The sequence below is a fragment of the Ceratotherium simum genome, chromosome 5 (assembly GCF_057802395.1).
Source record: "Ceratotherium simum simum isolate JZ-2026a chromosome 5, ASM5780239v1, whole genome shotgun sequence".
Lineage (NCBI taxonomy): Eukaryota > Metazoa > Chordata > Mammalia > Perissodactyla > Rhinocerotidae > Ceratotherium > Ceratotherium simum.
The window spans coordinates 50,670,955-50,695,745 of NC_141904.1; the positions used below are offsets into that span (position 1 = coordinate 50,670,955).

The 24,791-nt window shown below is 39.2% G+C and overlaps 1 protein-coding gene, 1 non-coding gene and 1 pseudogene across 2 annotated transcripts in view; 1 reads left to right on the plus strand and 2 right to left on the minus strand.

Annotated features, from left to right (window-relative positions):
- Positions 1–7,543: 7,543 nt before the first annotated feature.
- LOC147917040 (U6 spliceosomal RNA) lies at positions 7,544–7,650 on the minus strand. Its single transcript, XR_015552400.1, has one exon. It is a non-coding gene; the product is annotated as a U6 spliceosomal RNA (small nuclear RNA).
- Positions 7,651–12,376: 4,726 nt separating this feature from the next.
- Positions 12,377–12,784, minus strand: LOC101400124 (large ribosomal subunit protein eL31 pseudogene; annotated as a pseudogene).
- An 11,081-nt stretch (positions 12,785–23,865) lies between these two features.
- IHO1 (interactor of HORMAD1 1) overlaps positions 23,866–24,791 on the plus strand; it is a 34,176-nt gene continuing 33,250 nt past the window's right edge. Inside the window, exon 1 of the mRNA XM_004419980.3 lies at positions 23,866–23,921. Coding sequence (XP_004420037.1) covers positions 23,866–23,921 — 56 coding nt within the window. The remainder of the gene's footprint in view (positions 23,922–24,791) is intronic.

Below are 24,791 nucleotides of genomic sequence, written 5' to 3' on the forward strand. Positions count from 1 at the left end.
ATGACTAAAGGATTGTGAGCAAGCTAGAGAGAAGTGAGGTGAGGTCAGAGAGGGACAGGGCTTAGACAGGTTTAGGAATATAGATTCTCTTCTAAGAGCAAGGGAAGACTTTTCAGTAGGGGAGAGGACCAGACAGTTCTGAGTCAGGGAGATTCAGAGCATTAAGCAGAGTTTTGAGAACAGGGCCACTGTCTAGTGGTGTGGTCCTTCCCTGGGGAGTCTGAGAGGAAGTTTCCTTTGTTATCCTCCCCACAATGTTAATAGTATGTCAAAAGTCCCTGAAGAGCAAAGATTGAATGGATCCATCTTCTACATCCATTGACAAGGTTGTGAACACCTGTTTGCCACACTCTCTGCTATTCTGGGGCAAGAATGGCACCCTCTGAAACTGGAGCACCAAAGCAAGGGATGAACTTTCCAAAAGAATTACTTCACCAGCAGTGATACATTCTGGAGAGAATTTTGGAGACATGGACTGCCAAAAGACAGAAATGAGCACCTATCAGGGGTCTAAGAAGGAGCTGTACTGTGCTGATGTCATTAGGTAGACACCGTGTGGACAACCATGTCTAACTAGAGAGCTCCTATGGCCTAAAACCTCTTTGTCCTGAGTGCTCCCTAGAGAGGACGAGTGTGCCTGGTCCTCCATGATCATAGCCCTAAGCAGAAAGAACCTGTACCAAGATGGCCTCTGGCCATCACAGGGGGTTCCTAAACATGACTGGGAAACCCCTTATCTTTTCATCCCACTGAGGCCTTGAGTCACCCACCTTGTCTGTCCATCCTTCTACTATCTGTTGAACACCGCTTGCTCACTATTCGGTTTAGCTCAATAGTATTTACTTGGCCTTTACTATATTCCAGGCATGGAGCTGAGTTTGAGACATACAAATGGAAGAAAACAGGCTTCGCCCTCAAGATATTCCCAGTCTAGAGAGCAGTCAAACTCTAGAAGTTTGAGGGAGACCAAGCAAAGGACTGGGAATAAATAGGATGGCTAGAGGACTAGGAAGTTCAGCTGGCTAGCATGAGATCAGAACACATGGAAGGGGACATCGTGTCAGGAAGGCTAGATAGGTTCTAGGGGTGACCTCAGGATGGCAGAAGGGGAGTGGGCCGTTCGGGGTCTTCCACCAGGCTGGATGTTGGATGAAACCCTTCTTGCTTTACTCTCATGATTCATTCAAATTTCAGGCACTACCCCAGGGCCAGGAGCCAGAAAAAGTGCACTCTTACCCAGGAGCCTACTAAAGCACTTTGCATCTTTCCAGGAAGAGGGCAGAAAAGGCCAACTTTCCTCCTGTCTTTTTGAGGCTATGTTTGAGCAAAGAGAATCTCTGGAGGTCAACTTCTTGTTGCTTAGTGACAAAGGGATGTTGTGACTGCACAATGCTGCTGATTGTTGAGACAGTGCCCAGCCTGCTATACTTTTGTGCTTCCTGCTCTGTTTTTACTTCTTTATGAGAGAAATCTGCCCCTCAGCATTAACACCCTGGGAGAGTCCTTATATATAGAAACATATAAAGCTCCACAATGGAGTCTGATGAACTTACAGTCAATGAAATATTAAAGAACATTTTAGAGGCAAATCCCGCATTTTCAAAACTGTACAACCATACTCTCTGGGATATATATTTAGAAAGCATTCCATGGAGTCAGAAGAAATGTTAAAAGGGTTGGTGGCTCTTAGGATAAAATTGCTGCTTCAAAATAAAGCTCTCTCAACTTCTCTTAGAGTTTGTGGTGATTGGGAACACTAATTACAGCAGGTGAACGTTACAAAGGCATCAGTGAAGGAGGAGAGTGTAACAGAAGAATAAAAGAAGGAGCATGAAAATATTTGACATCATGGTTCCATTCCAAGCTACCCTTGGGCAGATTATTCTCTCTCTCTCTCTCATTTGTAGCACAGGGATGTGAAGAGTTTACCCCTTTTACTAACCAAAAGCTGGCAATCAGCCTCTAAAAATGTGCCAATAAAAAGTTCAACAACAGGAAACACTAAGACCCTGCTGGTGTCACTGGCACAAGCTCCGCTAGCCAGAAAGTCACCCTAGTATAGTTACTCTGAAGATCCCCTCTCACATGTGTTTAGAGGTACAAAAAAGTTCTTTGCAGCATCTGTATAGGGGAAAAACTGTAAGCAGCCTGAATGTTTACCAACAGGACAATGAGGAAATTGGCCTATAGTCACACAATGAAATACTGGAGTTGCTATAAATGGGCTACAGATACTTGAATCCACAGATATAAATCTTAAAAATGGTGAGTCAAAAAGTCAAGTTGTAGAAAGAAGCACAAAGAATACCATTTATAAAATAATACAAACATGCAAACAATGCTATATATTGTTTATGGATACAAACATTTGAACTAAAAATATAAAACATGCATAGAAGTGATAAGCATCAAATTCAGGATATAAGTCACCTGAGGAATGGTATCAGGGAGGGCAGAATGGAGCTTCAATTCTATCTGTAATGTTTTTATTTTTCAAAGCTTTATTTAGGTATAATTAACACAAACTTTACATATTTAGAGTGTACAATTTGACACATTTTGATCTATGTATACATCTGTGAAACATAACCACAATCAAGATAGTAAACATATCCATCACCCCCAATTTTCTTTTGCCCATTGGTAATCCTTCTCTATGGCACTCATTGGTCTCAGGCAATCACTGGTTGGCTTTCTGTCACTATAAATTAATTTCCATTTTCTAGAATTTTATATAAATGGAATCATTCAGAATGTATTCTTTTGTATCTGGCTTCTTTCACTCAACATAATTATTTTGAGAATTATCCATGTCATTGTGCCTATCAATCATTCATTCCTTCTTATTGCTTAATAGTTTTCCATTGTATGGATATGCCAATCTCCTCTTGGTCCTTTTTTAAAATTTATTTTTTAAATAGACTTTATATTTTAGAGCAGTTTTAGATTCACAGCAAAACTGAGTAGAAGGTACAGAGATTTCTCATATATCTCCTGCCCCCATGTATGCATAACCTCTCCTATTATCAACATCCCCCTCCAGAATAGTACATTTATTATAATTGCTGAACCTAAATTGACACATCCTTATCACCCAAAGTCCATAGTTTACCTTAGGGTTCACTCTTGGTGTTGTACATTCTGTGAGTTTGGACAAGTGTATAATGACATGTATGTACTATTATAATATCACACAGAATAGTTTCACTGCCCTAAAAATCCTCTATGCTTATTCATCCTCTGTCATGAATAGGTGTATTCATCCCTCCCTCCTCCCTAACCCCTGGCAACCACTGATCTTTTTACTATCTCCATAGTTTTGCCTTCTCCAGAATGTCATATGGTTGGAATCCTACAGTATGCAACCTTTTCAGAATGGCTTCTTTCGCTTAGTAAAATGCATTTAAGTTTCCTCCATGTCTTTTCATAGCTCAATAGCTCATTTATTCTTGTGTGTGTCACATGCTGTCAAGTTGGCTCCGACTCCTGGGGACCCTATGAATGAGTGATATCCTCAATGTCCTGTCCTCAACAGCCCTACTCACTTCCTGTAGACTCATGCCTATGGCTTCCTTAGTGGAGTCAATCCATCTCATTTTTAGTCTTCCTCTTTTCCTTCTATTTTTTCTGTCTTTTCCATAGAATGCTGCCTTCTCATGATGTTCCCAAACTAAGACAGTCTCAGTTTTACCATTTTTGCCTCCAGTGATAGTTCAGGCTTAATTTGCTCTAGAACCCACTCGTTCATCTTTCTGGCAGTCCAGGGTATCTGTAGAGCTCTCCTCCAACACCATATTTCAAATGAATCAATTTTTTTCCTGTCAGACTTTTTCACTGTCCAGCTTTTGCACCTTTACATAGTAATTGGGAAAATGATTTTCTTTTCAGTGCTGAATAATATTCCATTATCTGGATGAAACACAGTTTATTTAGCCATTCACCTACTGAATATGACATCTTGGTTGCTTCCAAGTTTTAGCAATTATGAACAAAGCTGCTGTAAATATCCATGTGCAGATTCTTGTGTGGACATAAGTTTTCAATTCCTTTGGGTGAATACCCAAGAGCATGATTGCTAGATCATATGGTAAGAGTATGTTTAGTCTTGTAAGAAATTGTCAAAGCATCTTCCAAAGTGGCTGTATCATTTAGCATTCCTCTCAGCAACGAGTGAGAGTTCCTGCTGCTCCACATCCTCACCAGCATTTTGTGTGTTAGTGTTATGGATTTCGGCCATTCTAATAGGTGTGCAGTGGTATCTCGTTGTTTTAATTTGCATTTCTCTAATGACATAAAATGTTGAGCATCTTTTCATATGCTTATTTGCCATATGTTTACAGTATCTTCTTTGGTGAGATGTCTGTTCAAATCTTTGGCCCATTTTTTAATCTGATTGTTTTCCTATTGTTGAGTTTTAAGAGTTCTTTATACATTTTGGACACCAGTCCTTTATCAGATGTGTCTTTTGAATCCACACACCAATTAGATTTTTTGTCCCCCACTAAAACTGCTCCTGTCAAGGTCACCAATAATTAATTCTCACTCCTCATTTTCCTTGAGCCATCAGCAGCATTTGACACAGCTGATCTTCTCCTCCTTGAAGGATGGTCCGAGTGGCTTCCACAGCACCTCACTCCTATGGTGTCCCTTCCCTGTCCCTGACCACACCGCTCTGGCTCCTTTGCTGCTTTTTCCTCACCTAGGCTTTTAAACTTGTGTGTCTTGGGCCTCAATACAATCTGTTTTCCATCCATACTCCTTCATTGGTGATCTTATCCTGTTCCATGGCTTTAAAAGCCATCTATAACCATCAGAGGCAGAGTTAAATGAACCTCTCCTGCCCTACACCCTCTGCCCCTGTCCCCCGTGCTCTCACACTGTCCCAGCATCTAGGAGGCCAGGAACCTTGGATGATTTTTTGCCTCCTTTCTCTCGCCCCCAGTTCTGTGTCCCCCTCTGACCACAGTGCCTCTGGCCCCAGCTGCTCCTCCTACCCAGTTCTCATTAAGACCCCCCAGGCCCCAGCCATGTTCTGGTCCCTGGCCCACAGGCCACCCCACATGCAGCTGGGTGTGCATTAGGTGACTCCTGAGGGGGTCTACATTGGCAAGGGGATGCCGGGCGGGGTGTGGGTAGGCAGCAGGGTGAGTATGGAAGTGTGAGGGTAAATTTCATGAAGTGCACGTGGGCTGGGTGTGGCGTGCAGTGGTCTGTGGCGCGAGGTACGCCGCCAGGCTGCTCCAAGATCCGACAGTTAAAACCGTTAGTCGCGAGCCGCATCGGGGGCGGGTCCAGGGGGCGGGGCGTAATCCCCATTGGTTAGAGCGGGTCCTGGGGGCGGGGCCGCACATGCTTAGGCAACCTCGGCGGGACCAAGCGGCCTCGAGGCCGGATCAGTGCTCCTCCAGGTTGGGCACGTGCTGCCCCTCAGAGGTGGAGGCGGGAGGAGTTTGGGCAGGGCGGGCTGGGAAGGGTGTGGAGTGAAGGGGAGGGGAGGGTTGGGAAGCTGTACGGGATCTTTCGGATAGGGTCAGTGTTCCCCGGGCCCTCGAGGAATTTCCCAGGTCGCTGGCTTCTCTGCTTGAGCCTCGCCTTGGCGTTCTTAGCCGCCCTTTCTTTCCCTGTGGTGGAAGACAACTCGGGCTCTTCAAGGAGACAACTTCTGTGCTCATCCTTGGAGAGCTGTTTTCGTCAGATTCTCAGGCGGCCACGGCCTCCCATCCCGAGCCTGGCCTGGGAAGTCGGGGTGAACAGGAACCCAGGGAAGCCCACTGGGATTTGTCTTTGATCATTATTATGGAAAATCCCTGGGAAGCCTCTGGAAAGGACATCAGGGTGACTTAGTCTAGGAGCCCAGAGCCTGTCTCCTGGCTGAAAAGAAGAGACTGAGGATGACATAGAACGGCTGTACGAGGTGGAGGCCTGCTTGCTCGAGGCCAGAGGGGCCGCAATGTCTGAGGGAGAGAACTGTTTTTTCTGCAACAGAGTGGAGGAGCCAGAGGGGCACTTGGAGGGCATCACATCGTGGACTCAAGATTCTCAGAGTTGAAGACGGGGTCAGATGGGGGAGCTCTCTGCCTCTTAGGGCACCCTCTTCAGCACACATGTTCCTCCCCTGTCTACTACCTTGCCCGGGCCCTTCCTGTGGAAACAGTCGGATTCCTTGCATGCACTCAAACCTTTCCTCTCCTTTTATGCTTCCTTCAGTAGGATTGGGGGGTAAGAGGGGGAGGGAAACCTGCCCGTGAAAGTTTTTAATGTGTGCATTTCAGTTTTTATTTGCCTTAGAGTGACTGGTGTCCTACCTAAGAAGACTAGTGTTGTACTAGTATCTGCAAAGGTTAGGCAGAGGAGATTTCTGCCCTCTGGGAATTTAAAAGCCTACACAGGTAGCATGGGGACAGGTAAATGCACAGAGATGAACCTGAGGTGGATCACATGGAGCCTCATGTGGTCCTTAGACGTAGTCAAGAGTGTAACCATGGAATTTCTTCAACCACATTTAACAAACCTCTTAAGAATAAGTTAGGTCTGGGGCTGGCCCTGTGGCATAGCAGTTAAGTACGTGCGTTCTAATTGGGCCCAGTGTTCACAGCTTCGGATGCCGGGGGTGGACCTACTCACCGTTCTTCTGAGCCATGCTGAGGCGGCATCCCACACAGAAGAGCTACAACTGTGCAACTATGATGTACAACTATGTACTGGGGCTTTGAGGAGAAAAAAGAGAAAGAGGAGGATTGGCAACAGATGTTAGCAAAGGGCCAGTCTTCCTCAAAAATAAATAAATAAATAAAATTTAAAAGGCATTAAAACAAAAGAATAAGTTAGGTCTGGAACCTGAGGATTAGCTATTCTAAACCCCAAGTCACATTATATAAATTATTCTTCTCCATCAGCATAAACAGAAATGAAAGGTGATAGAGGATTTATCATCTAGGTGTAGTAATAATGGCCTTAAATAATGGCCTTGTAGTGATGCATATAAAATAGTCTAGATTCTAAATCTAGATTCCAGAATGAGGAATTTCTGCTAGTGTGTATGGAAGAAAAAAACTCGGACTGTCAAAGAAATAAGTAAACATAAGAGTCAGGAATCCTATATTTACTTCAGTTCACCTCCTTTATTAAAATAGTAATAAGTCTGGTGCTGATCTAGGGACTTGAAATGTAATAATTGAAAACAAATCATATATATTTTTATTTTTTTATCTGTGTTTCTGTTTGTATATTTTTTATTCAGGTAACATTGGTTTATAACATTATATAAATTTCAGGTGTACATCATTATATTTTGATTTCTGTGTGGACTACATCATGTTCATCACCCAAAGACTAATTACCTACTGTCACCATATACATGTGCCCTTTTACTCCTTTTGCCCTTCCCCCTTACCCCCTTCCCCTCTGGTAACCACCAATCCAATCTCTATATCTATGTATTTGTTTGTTGTTATTGTTTTTATCTTCCACTTATGAGTGAAGTCGTACAGTATTTGACTTTCTCTGTCTTATTTCACTTAGCATAATACCCTCAAAGTCCATCAAAAATATGGAATGCTTCGCGAATTTGCATGTCATCCTTGCGCAGAAGCCGCGCTAATTCTCCCTGTATAATTCCAATCTCAGTATATGTGGTGCCAAAGAGAGCACCATATATATTTTTAAATTTGTGGCTCCTTGGAAAGTTTTGCTCCATTGTCCTAATATAGTTCCTAAGTTTTTTTACTCAGGTAACGGTAAATATTTTCTGAGCACTATTATGTGCCGGGCACAATTTCTAGATTCTGGAGATATAGCAGAAAAAAAAATAGACAAAAATTCTTATCCTTAAAGAGCTTAATATTACATTCTAGTAGGCGTGGGTGTACGTGCTGAGACAGACAAAACAAGATAAATTGATATATAGTGTATTAGAATGATGATGTGCTGTGGAGAAAAAGCAAGGTATAGACAGTGATTGTTGAGGTGTTATAATTTTACATAAATAGTCATTTGAGAGACTATGTGAAGGAGGTAGGTAGCCTGTTATGCTGATATCTGAGGGAGGAGTGAACCAAATGGAGAGAACAGTATGGGAAAGGGACCTGAAGCTGGTGTGTTCCCAGCAAGGGAGAGCAATAGCAAGGAGCCCCATAAGAGGAATGGAATGGAGTATAGATGGGAGAGAGGCAAGGCTAAGGGGAGATTGCAGAGAATGCTGAAGATAATCATGAGCACTCCGGCTTGTATTTTAAGTGGGGTAGGAGCAGAGGAGAGTTTGAGCAAAGGGGTAATATGATCTGACTTAGGGTTAGAGTAACTCTGACTGCTTTGTAGAGAAGGGACTATAGAGAGGAACAAGAGTGAAATCAGGGAGACCAGTTTGGAGATCATGGTAGTAATCCAAGCTGGTGGCAGTGGAGTAGGGTTGTCAAATTTAGCAAATAAAAATACAGGACACTCAGTTAAATTTTGAATTTCAGGTAAACATGTTTTTAGTACAAGTGTGTCCCATACAATATTTGGGAAATTCACATTTAACTGGGCGTCCTGTATTTTATCTGGCAACCCTACAGTGGAAGGAATGAGAGGTGGTCAGATTCTAGGTATGTTCTGAGGGTATTACCATAGTATTTGCTGACAGATTGAATGTAAGAAAAGGAAGTCAAGGAGGACTCTTAGGTTTTGGCCTGAGCAACTGGAAAGATGGAGTTGCCATTAACTGGAATTGGAAGACAGTAGGTGGAGAATGTTTGGGTGGAAAGGCAATGTTCTTGGTTTTGGACATGTTAAGTTTAAGATGCATATTAGCCATACCAGTAGAGATGTCAGGTCAGCAGTTGAATATAGGAGTCTGAAGTTTGGGAAAGGGGTCTGGGCTGGAGGTAACAACTTTGGCAGTTGTCAGCTAATACAAGGTATTTATCTATTCACTTACTAACTTTTTATTGTGGAAAATTTCAATCCTATAAAAAGAGAAATCATGGATGAATGAACTCCAATGTACTGGTCACCTGGCTTCAACAGTTATCAACCTAGGGCCAGTCTGTAACCCTCCCCAGCTCCCCCAGCCTATTTCCGTTGTTTTAAAGCAAAGCACAAACATTTTATCCATTTAAAACTTATGTATGTATAAAAGATAAGGACTCTATTTTTATCATAACTACAATATCATCACACTTAAAATAACAATTTCTTAATATTGTTAAGTAGCTAGTCAATGTTTACATTTCCTTGATTGTTTTCTTACAATTCAAGATCCAAACACGTTGTATTTGGTTGATGTGCCTCATAAATCTCTTTTTTTTTTATAATTTTATTTATTTATTTATTTTCCCCCCAAAGCCCCAGTAGATAGTTGTATGTCATAGCTGCACATCCTTCTAGTTGCTGTATGTGGGACCCGGCCTCAGCATGGCAGGGCAAGCGGTGCATCGGTGCGTGCCTGGGATCCGAACCCAGGCCGCCAGCAGCGGAGCGCGTGCGCTTAACCTCTAAGCCACGGGGCCAGCCCCCTCATAAATCTCTTAATCTATACTCTTCCACCCCTCTTTTTTTCTTCCCTTTTATGCTTTGAAAGAATAGGGTCATTTAAACTGTAGAATTTTCCATTCTCTGGATTTTGCTGATTGCCTTCCTCTGGTGCCATTTAACCCCTGTATTTTCCGTAAATTGGTCATTAGATCTAGAAGCTCAATCAGGTTAAGGCCGTATATTTTGGGCAAGTATGCTTCTTTGGTAATGCTTGACACTTCCTGTTGAAGCTCATCAAGAGGTACATACTACGTCTGGTGTCTCTTTTTGTGATGAAAAGATTAATCAAGAGGTTTAGGTGTTGTCAGCCTGATCTTACCATTAGCGTGAAGTTCCCTATCAGCCTTTCACCTCATGGTTTTAGCAGCCATTGATAATCATTGCTTAGATCTATTTTTTTCATTAGGGCTCCAAAATGGTAATAATCTAATTCTACCATTCGTTCTGTGTTTGTTAGCTGGAATACTTCTATAAAGAAGAACTTTCTCACATCTGTTATGTTGGTTACTCTGAAGTACTGTTTGTTCTAGAAAGGTAAGATAAATGATTGATTCTTTCCCTACCAGTTTTCAGAATAATGAGTTGGTTGCCTATCCTCCAAAGTGACTGGTGAGGGTTTTTTAAAATATAAATTTAACAGAGGGAACCCCTTTAAGTTAGCTCTCCAGTAGTCTTTAGCTGTAGTAGTCTTCGATAACTTCCTTGTTCTCTGGTACAACGGGGTGTCCCAGATTCATGTTGCATGTTTCCCGCCCTAGACCTGGTTCCTTTTAGTGGGGAATGGTATTTCAAGACTGAAAGCTGGGTACTGGGGTTGGTTGTTATTTCCTGGCATTTTTCAGTGGACAGAGCTATGAGACATTTTTAAAGGGAAAAATACATCAAGAGTTAATAATGGTTTTCAATTTATTTCAAGCTTAGCATTGTACGGTTTTTGCTTAACCTTGTTGATTTTATATTTGTATCTCTTTTCTCATACACTGAAAATTTTGATTCCCATTGACAATAATATAATTATTTATTATTTCTTGTATTTATTTATTGTGACATAATATAATACATGTATATATATTTATTTACTAACTATGTAAATAGTATTTACATATATATATTTACTATTTTTGTAAATATATATATATGTACATATATATAGTTACTAACTATATGTACATATAGTTAGTACATATAGTTAGTACATATAGTACATAACTATATGTACATATATATATATAGTTAGTAACTATATATATGTACTAACTATATATATATATTTACTAACTATGATTACTGAAAACACAGATACTCTGATTACTGATACACAGATTCCTTTGCTGCTCATTTTGTTCTTAGGATACACTCTACTAGGGATGTGGAGTCCAATCACCATATTTAGAGGCACAGGAAATAAACCCTCTCTGTGAGGCTCAATCACCAACTCGTTTGTTTGATTTTGCTTCTTTGTAGGGATTGCTTTGTTTTTTCCCATTTTGATTTAATTTTTTGTAATTATGTGATTATATGTAAACAATATTTACATAATTCTGAAGTTGAAACTGCAAAAACTGCTATGTTGGAGAAGTCTAGCTTCCATTCCTAGCCTCTCCACCCTATTCCCACTCTCCCCCTGGAGATAACCATTTTTATTGGTTTTCAGTTTATCTTTTGTGTGTGTGTGTGAGGAAGAGTGGCCCTGAGCTAACATCTGTTGCCAATCTTCCTCTTTTTTGCTGAGGAAGATTAGCCCTGAGTTAACATCTGTGCCCATCTTCCTCTATTTTTGTATATGGGTGCCGCCACGCCGTGGCCTGCGAATGCTGGGCCACCAAAGCGGAGTGTTTAACCACTACGCCACCAGGCCGTCCCTAGTTTTCAGTTTATCTTTCTTTCTCTCCCTTCCTTCTTTCCTTCTTTTTTAAAAAAAATATAAGCATATTTGTATGTGTGTGTATTTATTTATATTCATATTCCCCTGCCTTTTCTTGGAAGAAATATTGCATACCACACACACTGTTCTTCACCTTGTTTTTTTTTTTTTACTTAGTATTATATCCTGTAGGTCACTCCCAGAGTATATAGAGATCTTCCTCATTCCTTATAACAGCTCCATAGAACTCCATTGTGTGAATGTACCATGGTTTGTTCAACTATTCCCCAGCTGATGGACATTGGGTTGTTTCTGGTCTTGCTATTATAGATGCTGTTACATTGAAGAACCATGTGCATATATAATTTTGTATTTCTGCCAAAGTATTATTGGGATAGATCCCTAGAAGTAGGATTGCTGAATTAAACAGTAAATACATATGTAAATTTCATAGATAGTGCCAAATTCTCCTCCACTGAGGAGTACTTTTTGGCCTTCCCACAGGAAGTACATGAAAGTGCATCTTTCCTCACAGCCTCAGTAACAGAGTACATCATCATACTTGGATTTTTACCAATTTTATAAGAAAGAAAATAGTCTATGATTTTATTTTTATTTTTTTTGTGAGGAAGATCAGCCCTTAGCTAACATCCATGCCAATCCTCCTCTTTTTGCTGAGGAAGACTGGCCCTGGGCTAACATCTGTGCCCATCTTCCTCCAAGTTATATGGGACGCCACCACAGCATGGCCTGACAAGTGCAGCGTTGGTGTGTGCCCAGGATCCGAACCGGGCCTCCAGCAGCGGAGCGTGCGCACTTAACCGCCACGCCACAGGGCTGGCCCTATGATTTTTATTTGCATCTCTTTTAATGTGAGTGAGGTTGCCCATATTTTCATGTATATATAAGAGCCTTTGTGTTTCTTTTCCTGTGAACTGTTGGCTTATATGTCTTGACCATTTTCTATAAGCCTTTTTTTTTTTGACTTTATTAGACAATCAGCAGTTAGTTCTCATCCACATGGACTGTCTGTAGATTTTTGAAAGTGGTGACAGGTACATAAGTAACCAATGTATAGAGCTTGTTTGGTGAATCTTCATCCTCATTACGTTTTCTGGACAACCGCACGTGGATACGGTATGGGACATTCCTTATTCCTTTGGCCCAGACAGCTTTGTTGAGCCTGGTGTCAATTCGCACATCTGGAGTTCCCATCTCCTTCATGGCAAACTTCTGGATCTCTTTGAGTGCCCAAGGGGCACGCTTCTTGAAGCCCGCTCCATGGATGCGCTTGTGGATGTTGATGGTGTATTCTCTGGTCACCGCCTCATTGATGGCAGAACGGCCCTTCTTCTTCTCGCCACCTTTCTTTGCAGGAGCCATTCTGCTGGGTCCAGGTTGGAAAAGAAGAGCGCAGGGTATTGCGGGAGAGGGAAAACAGGGTCGCAAGTACAACTTCCGGGTCGCCTGTCTATAAGACTTTTATGTGACACAAAATTTTCTTTTTAAAAATTTTATATAGTCATATTTTTCAGTGTTTTCTCATAGTACTTCTGGATTTTGAATCAAAGTTTCCTAACTTCCGTGCTATAGAGGAATTTACCATTTTTCTCCCCACAGGGCTTTTCTTTTCTTCTTTTTTTTTTGGTGAGGAAGATTGGCCCTGAGCTAACACCTGTTGCCAATCCTCCTCTTTTTGCTTGAGGAGGAGTGGCCCTGAGCTAATATCTGTGCCCATCTTCCTCTATTTTGTGTGTGGGTCACCGCCACAGTATGGCTTGATGAGTGGTGTAGGTCTGCTCCTGGGATCTGAACCCACGGACCCCGGGCTGCTGAAGCAGAGCATGCCAAACTTAACTGCTATGCCACCAGGCCAGCCCCTCCCCCAGGGCTTTTATGGTTTCATTTGTATATTATCTCTGATCCATTTGGAATGTTTTGTAGTGTATGGTGAAAGGACTAAATCCAATGTTACTTTTTTTTGTATAGCTATTCCGTTATCCCAACTCTACTTTTTAAAATGTCTTATCTCTCCCCAATGTATTTGAGATGCTACCCTTATATTTATACACACTATATTTCCATTTTCAATTAGATCTATTGCTATATTCTATTCTACTGGTTTGACTATCTAACCATGTGCCAATATAAAGCAGTAAAGTTACAGAAGCTTTATGTTTTAATACCTGGTAGGGCTAGCCTCCCTTTTTATTTTCTCCTCCTATTTCCTCTTTTTCTGTTTCAGGATTTTCCTGGATGGTCTTGCGTTTTTGTTTTTCCAAATAAACTTTATAGTCAATTTTCTACCTGCAGAAGAAACCTGATGGCATTTTTATTGGAATCGTTTCAAACTTAGAAATTAACCTAGAGAGATTTAACATCTTTATGATGTTGAATCTTCCTATCAAAGAACATGACATATCTTTTTCATTGTTCAGGAAGGTTTATGGTTTTCCTTAAATAACTTTTGGACATTTCTTGTTAAGTTTTTGCCTAGGTTTTTTTTTTTTTTCCAGCTTTACTGAGGCATAATTGACAGATAAAATTGTAAGATATTTAAAGTGTACATCACAATGATTTGATATGCATATATGTTGTGAAAGAATGCCCCCATGTAGTTAATTATCACATCCATCACCTCACATATTATTTATTTATTTATTTTACTTATTTATTGGTTCTACTCTCTTAGCAAATTTCAATTATACAGTACAGTGTTATCAACTATACTCACCACATTATACTTTAGATCCTCAGACCTTATTCGTCTTATAGCTGAAAGTTTGTACTCTTTTACCAACCTCTCCCTATTTCCCCCACCCTCCAGCCCCTGGCAACTGTTTTTCTGCTCTCTGCTTCTATGAGTTTGACCTTTTTTTTTTTTTAGATTCCACACGTAAGTGATACTATGCAGTATATAGTATTTGTCTTTCTCTGTCTGCCTTATTTCACTTAGCGTAATGCCCTCAAGGTCCATTCATGCTGTCACAAATGGCAGGATTTCCTTCTTTCTTATGGCTGAATAATATATATATATGAATATTATTCATATATGAATATATGAATAATATTCATATATGAATATATGAATAATATAGGGATATATACGTGTGTGTGTGTGTGTGTATCACATCTTCTTTATCCATTCATCCATTGAGAGACACTTAGGTTGTTTCCATATCTTGGCTATTGTGAATAATGCTGCAATGAACATAGGAGTGCAGATATCTCTTCGATATCCTGCTTTCATTTCCTTTTGATATATACCCAGAAGTGGGATTGCTGAATCATATGGTAGTTCTATTTTTAGTTTTTTGAGGAACGTCTGTACTGTTTTCCATAGTGGCTGCACCAATTTGTATTACCACCAACAATGAACAAGGGTTCTCTTTTCTCTACGTCCTCACCAATATTTTTGTCATTTTGATGTTAGCCATCCTGACGAGGTGATATTTCATCCTGAGGTGAGATATATCATCCTGAGGTGATATTTCATTGTGGTTTTGATTTGCATTTCCCTGATGTTTAGTGATCTTGAACACCTTGAACACCTCTTGGCCATTTGTATGTCTTCTTTGGAAAAATGTCTATTCAGTTCCTCTGCCCATTTTTTAATCCAGTTGTTCATTTTTTTGCTATTGAGTTATATGAGTTCTTTTTTTTTTTAATTTTATTTATTTATTTCTTTTTCCCCAAAGCCCCAGTAGATATGTTGTAGTTGCACATCCTTCTAGTTGCTGTATGTGGAACGCGGCCTCAGCATGGCCAGAGAAGCGGTGCGTCGGTGCGCACCTGGGATCTGAACCCCAGGCTGCCAGCAGCGGAGTGTGCACACTTAACCACTAAGCCACGGGGCTGGCCCGTTATATGCGTTCTTTATATATTTTAGATATTAAGCCTTTACCAGATACATGATTTGCAAATATTTTCTCCCATTCCAAAGGCTGCTTTTCGTTTTCTTGATGGTTTCCTTTGCTGTGCAGAAGCTTTTTAGTTTGATGTAGTTTCACTTGTTTATTTTTGCTTTTGTTGCCTTTGCTTTTGGTGTCAAGTCTAAAAAATTATTGCCAAGACCGATGTCAAGGAGCTTACCCCCTATGTTCTCTTTTAGGAATTTAATCATTTCAAGTCTTAAATTTAAGTTTTATTCAATTTTGAGTTGATTTTTATATATGATGTAAGATAGGGGTCCAGTCTCAATCTTTGGTATGTGCCTGTCTAGTTTTCCCAACACCATTTATTGAAGAGACTATCTTTTATCCATTGTATATTCTTGGCTCTTTTGTCATAAATTAATTGATAATATATGCATGGGTTTATTTCTGGGCTCTCTTTTCTGTTCCATTGATCTATGTGTCTGTTTTTATGCCAAGACCATACTGTTTTTATTTCTATAGCTTTGTAATGTAGTTCAAAATTAGGAAGTATGCTGCCTCCAGCTTTGTTCTTAAGATTGCCTTGGCTATTTGGAGTCTTTTGTGGTTCCATACAAATTTTAGTATTGTTTTTTCTATTTCTGTGAAAAATGCCATTGGAATTTTGATAGAGATTGCATTGAATCTGTAGATTGCTTTGGGTAGTATAGACATTTTAACAATATTAATTCTTCCAATCCATTAGCATGGAATATCTTTCTATTTGTTTGTGTTTTCTTCAATTTCTTTCATCAATGTCTTATAGTTTTCAGTGTACAGGTCTTTTACCTCCTTGGTTAAGTTTATTCGTAGGTATTCTTTTTGATGCAATTGTAAATGAGATTGTTTTCTTTGTTTCTTTATTTCATTGTTAGCATATAGAAATGCAACTGATTTTTGTATATTGATTTTGTATCATGCACCATTACTGAATTTCCTCATTAGTTCTAACAGTGTTTTGGCAGAGTCTTTAGGGTTTTCTATATATATCATGTCATCTGCAAATAGAGACAGTTTTACTTCTTCCTTTCCAATTTGGCTGCCTTTTATTTCTTTTTTTTTTTTTTTTTTTTCTTGATGCAAACACACGAGGTTTTATTAAGCGGAGCTCCGGGTCGACACGTATCTCTCGCAGGAGACAGAGGGGTCGACCTGCCTTTTATTTCTTTTTCTTGCTCTGGCGAGGACTTCCAGGACTATGTTGAATAAAAGTGGTGAGAGTGGGTCTCCTTGTCTTATTCCTGATCTTAGAGAAAAAGCTTTCAGCTTTTCACCTTTGAGTATGACATTCGCTGTGGACTTGTCATATATGGTCTTTATTATGTTGAGGTACGTTCCCTCTGTACCTAGTTTGTTCAGAGTTTTTATCATGAATGGACTTTGAATTTTGTCAAATGCTTTTTCTGCATATATTGAGATGATTGTATGATTTTTATCCTTTATTTTGTTAATGCTGTGTATCACTTTTATCGATTTGCACATGTTGAACCATCCTTGCATCCCTGGAATAAATCCCACTTGATCATGGTGTATGATACTTTTAGTATACTGTTGAATTTGGTGTGCTAATATTTTGGTGAGGATTATTGCATCTATGTTCATCAGGGATATTGGCCTGATTATTTTGATATTGGCCTAATTTTCTTTTCTTATAGTGTTCTTGTCTGGTTTTGCTATCAGAGTAATGCTGGCATCATAAAATGAGTTTGGAACTATTCCTTCCTCTTCTATTTCTTGGAAGAGTTTGAGAAGGGTTGGTATTAATTGTTTTTTAAATGTTTGGTAGATTCACCAGTAAAGCCATCTGGTCCTAGGCTTTTATTTGTTTGGAGGTTTTTTATTGTTGATTCAATCTCCTAGCTAGTAATTGATCTGTTTAGATTTTTATTTCTTCATGATTCAGTCTTAATATGTTGCATGTTTCTAGGAATTTATCCATTTCTTCTAGGTTGTCCAATTTGTTGGCATATAATTGTTCATAGTAGTCTCTTATGATCCTTTGTATTTGTATGGTATCAGTTGTAATGTCTACTCTTTCATTATAATTTTGAGACCTCTCCCTTTTTTTCTTTGTAAGTCTAGTTAAAGCTTCGTCTATTTTGTTTACCTTTTCAAAACATCAGATCATAGTTTCATTGGTCTTTTCTATTGTCTTTTTAGTTTCTATTTCATTTATTTCCACTCAGATCTTTGTTATTTCCTTCCTTCCATTAACTTTGGGCTTAGTTTTTTCCTCTTTTAGTTACTTGAGGTATAAAGTTGGTTTGTTTATTTGAGATCTTTTTTTCTTAATGTAGGTCTTTCTTGCTATAAACTTCCCTCTTAGAACTGCTTTTGCTGCATCCCATAAATTTTGGTATATTGTATTTCCATTTTCATTTGTCTCAAGATATTTTTTGATTTCTCTTTTGATTTCCTTTTTGACCTATTGGTTGTTCAGTGGCTTGTTGTTTAATCTTCACATATTTGTGAATTTTCCGGTTTTCGTCTTGTACTTGATTCTAATTTTATACCATTCTGGTCAGAAAAGATACTTGATATGATTTCAATCTTCTTAAATTTATTAAGACTTGTTTTGTGGCCTAAGATATGATCTGTTCTGGAGAATGTTCCATGTGCGCTGAGAAGAATGTATATTCTGCTGCTGTTGGATGGAATGTTCTGTAAATGTCTATTAAGTTCATTTGGTCTAAAGTGTAGTTTAACTCCAATGTTTCCTTATTAATTTGGTGAACTTAGATGTGGTGCCTAAGTAAGGGTAAGACAACTGACCAAAAAGAATAAATGCCATTTCAATTTCCACCACACATATATTGACTCTCTCCTGTTTCATCCAGTTAACCGGGGTTGCTGCTTTCATTTTCAATATCCAAGGGGGAGTTCGGTCATCTAGTCTGAGAGAGGACACTACCCTTGCCACCTCTGGTCATCCAGGACCTCCTCAGCCCCGTCTCTTTGGTGCCAGCACGCTGTCACATACCTGGAACTGTAAGGGCCTTCTAAATGCTTGTATTACTAATTCCATGAGTATAAGGTATTTGGGTTTTACATGTATTTGCAAAAGCAAATTACACACTTGTTTTCAAAGGATGGGCTGAGATTGTGGGAGAAGTCTGAGCATCTCTAAGATTCAGATAATAATAACAAACAGCCAGATCTTTTGGAATCTCTTCATAGCATTTAGGTCTGCACTGTTCCCCTGACTTTAAAGAGTGTTTGAATGATGCCAGGTCTTTTTAAAAATTACACTTCATTTTTTAGAGCAGTTTTAGTTAAGTACATAGATTTCCCACATACTCCCTCCCCTGTCCTCAGTCTCCTCCGCTGTCAACATCCCTCACCAGAGTGATACATTTGTTACAATCGATGAAACTTCACTGCACATCGTTATCACCCAAAGTCCATAGTTTACATTAGGGTTCACTCTTGGTGTTGTACACTGTATAGATTTTGACAAATGTGTAATGACATGTATCCACCATTCCAGTATCGTATTACACTGCCCTAAAAATCCTCTGTGCTCCATCTATTCATCCCCCCGTCCCCACTAAACGCTGGCAACCACAGATCTTTTTACTATCTCTATAGTTTTGCCTTTTCCACAATGTCATGTAGTTGGAATTATACAATACGTAGCCTTTTAAGATTGGTTTCTTTCACTTAGTAAAATACATTTAAGTTTCCTCCATGTCTTGTCGTAACTTGATAGCTCATGTCTATCAGTGGAATTATTGATATTCTGTTGCCTGGATGTACCACAGTTTATTTAACCGTTCACCTACTGAAGATGACATCTTGGTTGCTTCCAAGTTTTGGCAATTATGAATAAAGCTGCTATAAATATCCATGTGCAGGTTTTTGTGTGGACATAAGTTTTCAACTCCTTTGGGTAAATATCAAAGACTGTGATTGCTAGAGCATATGGTAAAAATATGTTTAGTTTTATAAGAAACTGCCAAACCACCTTCCAAAGTGGCTGTACCATTTAGCATTCTCATCTGCAATGAATTAGAGTTCCTGTTTCTCCATCCCTGCAAGCAGTTTGTGTTATCAGTTTTCTGGATTTTGGCTATTCTAACAAGTGTATAGTGGTATCTCATTGTTGTTCTAATTTGCATTTCCCTAATGACCTATAATGTTGAGTATCTTTTCATATGTGTATTTGCCATCTGTATATTTTCTTTGGTGAGATATCTGTTCAGATCTTTGGTTTATTTTTTAATCAGGTTGTTTGTTTTCTTATTGTTGAGTTTTAAGTGTTCTTTATATATTTTGGATACCAGTCCTTTCTCAAATGTCTTTTGCAGATATTTTCTCCCAGTCTATGGCTTGTCTTCTCATTTTCTTGACAATGTTTTTCACAGAGCCGAAGTTGTTAATTTTAACGAAGTCCAGTTTATCAATTCTTTTGTTCATGGATCGTGTCTTTGGTGTTGTGTTTAAAAAGGCATTGCCTTGGAGCCGGCCCCATGGTGTAGCGGTTAAGTGCATGCGCTCCGTTGCTGGCGGCCCGGGTTCGGATCCTGGGCGCTCACTGAGGCACCACTTGTCAAGCCATGGTGTGGCATCATCCCATATAAAGTGGAGGAAGGGCCGGCTCCGTGGCTTGGCGGTTGGGTGCGCGCGCTCTGATGCTGGCGGCCCGGGTTCGGATCCCGGGAGCGCCCCGAGGCACCACTTCTCCGTCCAACGCGAGGCTGAGTCCCACGTACAGCAACTAGAAGGATGTGAACCTATGACATACAACTATCTACTGGGGCTTTGGGGGGAAAAAACTGAATAAATAAAATCTTTTAAAAAAAAAATAAAATAAAATAAAGTGGAGGAAGATGGGCACAGATGTTAGCCCAGGGCCAGTCTTCCTCAGCAAAAAGAGGAGGATTAGTGTGGATGTTAGCTCAGGGCTGATCTTCCTCACAAATAAATAAATAAATAAATAATAAAAAGTCGTTGCCAAACCCAGGGTCACTAGATTTTCTCCTATATTATTTTCTAAGAGTTTTTTTGGCTTTGCACTTTACATTTAGGTCTATGATCCATTTTGAGTTAATTTTTGTGAAAAGTGTAAGGTCTGTATCTAGATTCATTTTTTTGCATGTGGATGTCCAGTTGTTCCAGCACATTTGTTGAAAAGATTATCTTTTCTCCGTTATTGACTTTACTCCTTTGTTAAAGATCAGTTGACTATATTTGAGTGAGCCTATTTCTAGGCACTCTATTCTGTTCCACTGAGTCTATTCTTTTGCCAATACCACTCGGTTTTGATTTGTGTAGCTTTATAGTAAGTCTCAAAGTTGGGTAGTGTCAGTCCTCTGACTTTGTTGTTCTCCTTCAATATTGTGTTGGCTCTTCTGGATCTTTTGCCTCTCCATATAAACTTTAGAATCAGTTTGTCGATATCCACAAAATAACTTGCTGGAACTTTTATTGGGATTGAATTGAATCTATAGATCAAGTTGGAAAGAACTGACATTTTGACAATATTGAGTCTTCCTGTCCATGAACATGAATATCTCTCCATTAATTTAGTTCTTCTTTGATATTTTTTATCAAAATTTTGTAGTTTTCCTCATATAGATCTTATACATGTTTTGTTAGGTTTATGCTTAAGTATTTCTTTTTTGGGGGGGTGTTAATGGAAATGGTACTGTGTTTTTAATTTCAAATTCCACTTGTTTATTGCTGACATATAGGAGAGAGATTGACTTTTGTATATTAATCTTTATTCTGCAACGTTGTCATAATCACTTGTTAGTTCCAGTAGTTTGTCAATTCTGTCATATTTTATACATAGACAATCATGTCATCTGTGAACAAAGACAGTTTATTTCTTCTTTTCCAATCTGTATATCTTTATTTTCTTTTCTTGTTTTATTTCATTAGCTAGGATTTCCAGTATGATGTTGTGGTGAGAGGAGAGAGGACATTCTTGCTTTGTTCCTGACCTTAGTGGGAAGGCTTTTAGTTTCTCACCATTAAGTATAGTAGCTTTGGGGTTTTTTGTAGATGTTTTCTATCAAGTTGAGGAAGTTCCCCTCTATTTCCTACTTTGCTTAGAGTTTGTTTTGTGTGTGTGTGTGTGTGTGTGTGTGTGAGGAAGTTCAGCCCTGTGCTAACATCTGCCAATCCTCTTCTTTTTTTGCTGAGGAAGACTGGCCCTGGGCTAACATCCGTGCCTCATCTTCCTCCACTTTATATGGGATGCCGCCACAGCATAGCTTGCCAAGCAGTGCATGGGTGCGTGCCTGGGATCTGAACCGGCGAACCCCGGGCTGCCGCAGCGGAATGTGTGCACTTAACCACTTGCGCCACCGGCCCGGCCCCCTGCTTAGAGTTTTTGTTGTGAATGGATATTGGAGTTTGTCAAATGCTTTTTTTGTATCTAGTGATATGATCATATGATTTTTCTTCTTTAGCTTGTTGATGTAATGGATTACGTTAATTGATTTTCAAATGTTGAACTAGCGTTGCATGCTTAGAATAAATCCCACTTGATTGTTGTGTATAATTCTTTCTATACATTATTGGATTCAATTTTCTAATATTTTGTTTAGGACTTTGCATCTATGTTAGTGAGAGGTATTGGTCTGTGATTTTCCTTTTTTGTAATGTCTCTGTCTGCTTTTGGTATTAGGGTAATGCTGGCCTCGTAGAATGAGTTGGAAGTATTCCTTCTGCTTCATCTTTTGGAAGAGATTGTAGAGAACTGGTATAATTTCTTCCTTGTATGTTTGGTAGAATTCACATATGAACCCATCTGGACAATAATGCCAGTTTTTAAATACATTTTCTTCAGTTTTCATCTCAGTGTGGTATTTTATTAATTTATTTGCATAGTGTAAAATTGATATTACATTGAACTTCTTTAAAGGTAGTCTACAAAGAAGAAATTATCTAAACTGTGTTCAATAAAGTTGAGACAAAATAATTAACTGTGGTATTTAGTCCCAACCCTGCAGCAACTTTATTCTCAGCTAGAGTGAATGTAAGAGAGTTGATGTGTTACAAATGAGAGTCCTTTGAGCTAAGAGTAGGTGAATATGGAAAGCCCTAGGAGACCATGGATTTGTTTGAAAATGGTGAAGCCACAGTCTCTGAGAAAGTAATTAAGAAGCATCTAGTAAGTACCAATGTCCACATCCAGGCACTGGATATTCATGATCTTGAATCCCTAACCCCATCCTTAAAGGTAGGTGTTATCTTCATTTAACTAATGAGGAAACTGAAATTCAAAAAAGTTAACTAATTTACCCAAGTTCACACAATTTATAAATATGAGAGTCAGGATCTGAAACTTCATCTGTTTCTTCTAAAGCCGTACCCTTTCAAGTCATTACCGTGTTGCTAATAAAGGGAGAAATACAGAGGTTCTTGGTTCTAGAAAGTACCTAAAACAGAGCCAGTGTTGAGAAACAAGAGCATGATATGCTTGAAACAGTACAGACTTTGGTACTGGGCTGACCTGCTTACCTCTAATTATTGGAGAGAGCTCGAGCTAATTATTTAGCCCATATGAGTCTTCACAAACTTCTAAATAGAGATAACAACACCTACCTCACACACAAAATCACTAAGCTTGTATCCTGCAACGTATCTAGCACTGTGCCTGGCACATAGTAGGGGCTGTGTAAATGGCAGTGCCTTTAGGCCCTTGATCCTGTGGTCTGTACTTAACATTCTTGAAAAACAAGTGATTATAAACCCCCAAATGCATCTGTTTTTCTAGAAAATTAGAAAACTTCAATGTAACAGATTTCTCTAAAAAGGTTAAATTATATAAGAAGTATACAAAAATGTCTACATTTGTTCATAACTTCTGTTTCATTTTATCTAGATCTATGTTGGGGCAGTATTTGATATTTGATCAAATACGTCCACCATATGTGTGGGAATCATTTTCTGATACCCTCAACGGTAATATATAATCTGATAAATGTGAATGTTCTGTGAGATCAGGGAGACAAAATTTAGAAATTGGGCCTGTTTCATAAAATCCAGGCTATATGTGCCTCATAATGAACTGTAGTATGCATTGTGTTGGGTTTGCAGTGAGCAAAGTAGACAATTGCTTATAAGAAGTGTGGGAAGCGCTTTTGCCCAAAGCACTCACTCTTCATTTAGCTTCTTTACTGTCCAAATTCCACAGCTCTCTTAGGATTCCAATATCCTATGGTCTGGGAAGAACTAGTCTTCTTGGGAGAGGTTATAGATTAAGTCATTCATTATATCAGGCAATGAAAGATGGGGTTTACTGGTCTTTTCCTAGAAGCAGATTATTAGTAGGATGGCAAAGAAAAGGGCAAGAGAGCAGAGGATGGAAGGCAAATTTACTGTTTAAAGGTGACTGGGCTTTCCCTGGTATTGAGAAGGAGAGCAATTTAACAGCAGAAAATACCTGTTTTTGGCATATTAGGTAATGAGAATTTTCACCAATTGCATGGGAATATAACTGCTGAAATGTGCTCATCTACATACAATAGTCACCAGTAAAGTGAAATTTTTGGGAAAAAATAGTGTATTAACCTCTTGAATTAATGTTCCTCTCTTCTTTTTAATAAGAATAAAAAATAGGAAATGAATTTTAATGTCTGGAATATCAAAGAGATGCTCAGTATTCCCTCAGGCTCTGGGTAAGTTATCTGGTTATATACTTTGAAACTTAAGAGGATCTTGTAGTTGTATTGATTTCATAGAAAGAGGCTTCTATTCCTATTAGTTTATAGTAATGGGGTTACCCCATATACCTTCTTCCCCTCCTCTTCCCCTCACCTGTCACTGCTGCACCCTCCCATACTTGTCTTTTTCCTTTTGCCTATTTTCTGACTATAAAAGCAATGTCAGTTCAGCTTTGTGTGTTAATTGAGCAGTGACTCTGTGTCCAGCACTGGGCCTAGGAACTATGAGGGCTGTGAGAGTTAGACATGGTTTGACATCTAGAAACTCTCACCTCAGTTGGAACCATTGCTATTGAAACAGCAAAGAGAAAAATCAAGACAATGTTCAGATATGTGTTCAGTTGTGTAGTAGTTTGTAGGTAATGTGGAGTTAAGAGCCACTCCAACTGTTGACAAGGCTCATTGAGATATTGCCCCCTCTACTACTTCACCGAGGTACTTACATTGGTGTTCACCAGCCATGCAGTAGGCCTGCCATTGCTAACTTGATGGGTGTGTCCCAGAAGTAGTATATATTTAAGGGATTTCTAATTGCTTTTGGTATGCTTTTATCACTGAATAGTTTCTTTTCTTCCTAACACCTTCCTGAAGACAGTTATTAATTCAGCAGACCTAGAGCATTGTTTTTTTTATTTCTCAAAAAGAAAAAACATGCTTACAGTTGATACAGAGTCGGGAAAATTTATCTTTAATTCCAGATCATAGCTTTAAGATGTAAATCTTACATCATTTCTGTAGACTCACAGAGCTGTTATTTTTTTCCAGCTCAGCTAATTGTTCTCTTTGACCTAAGAGGGGAGTCACAGGGAGCTATTTAGTTATTTT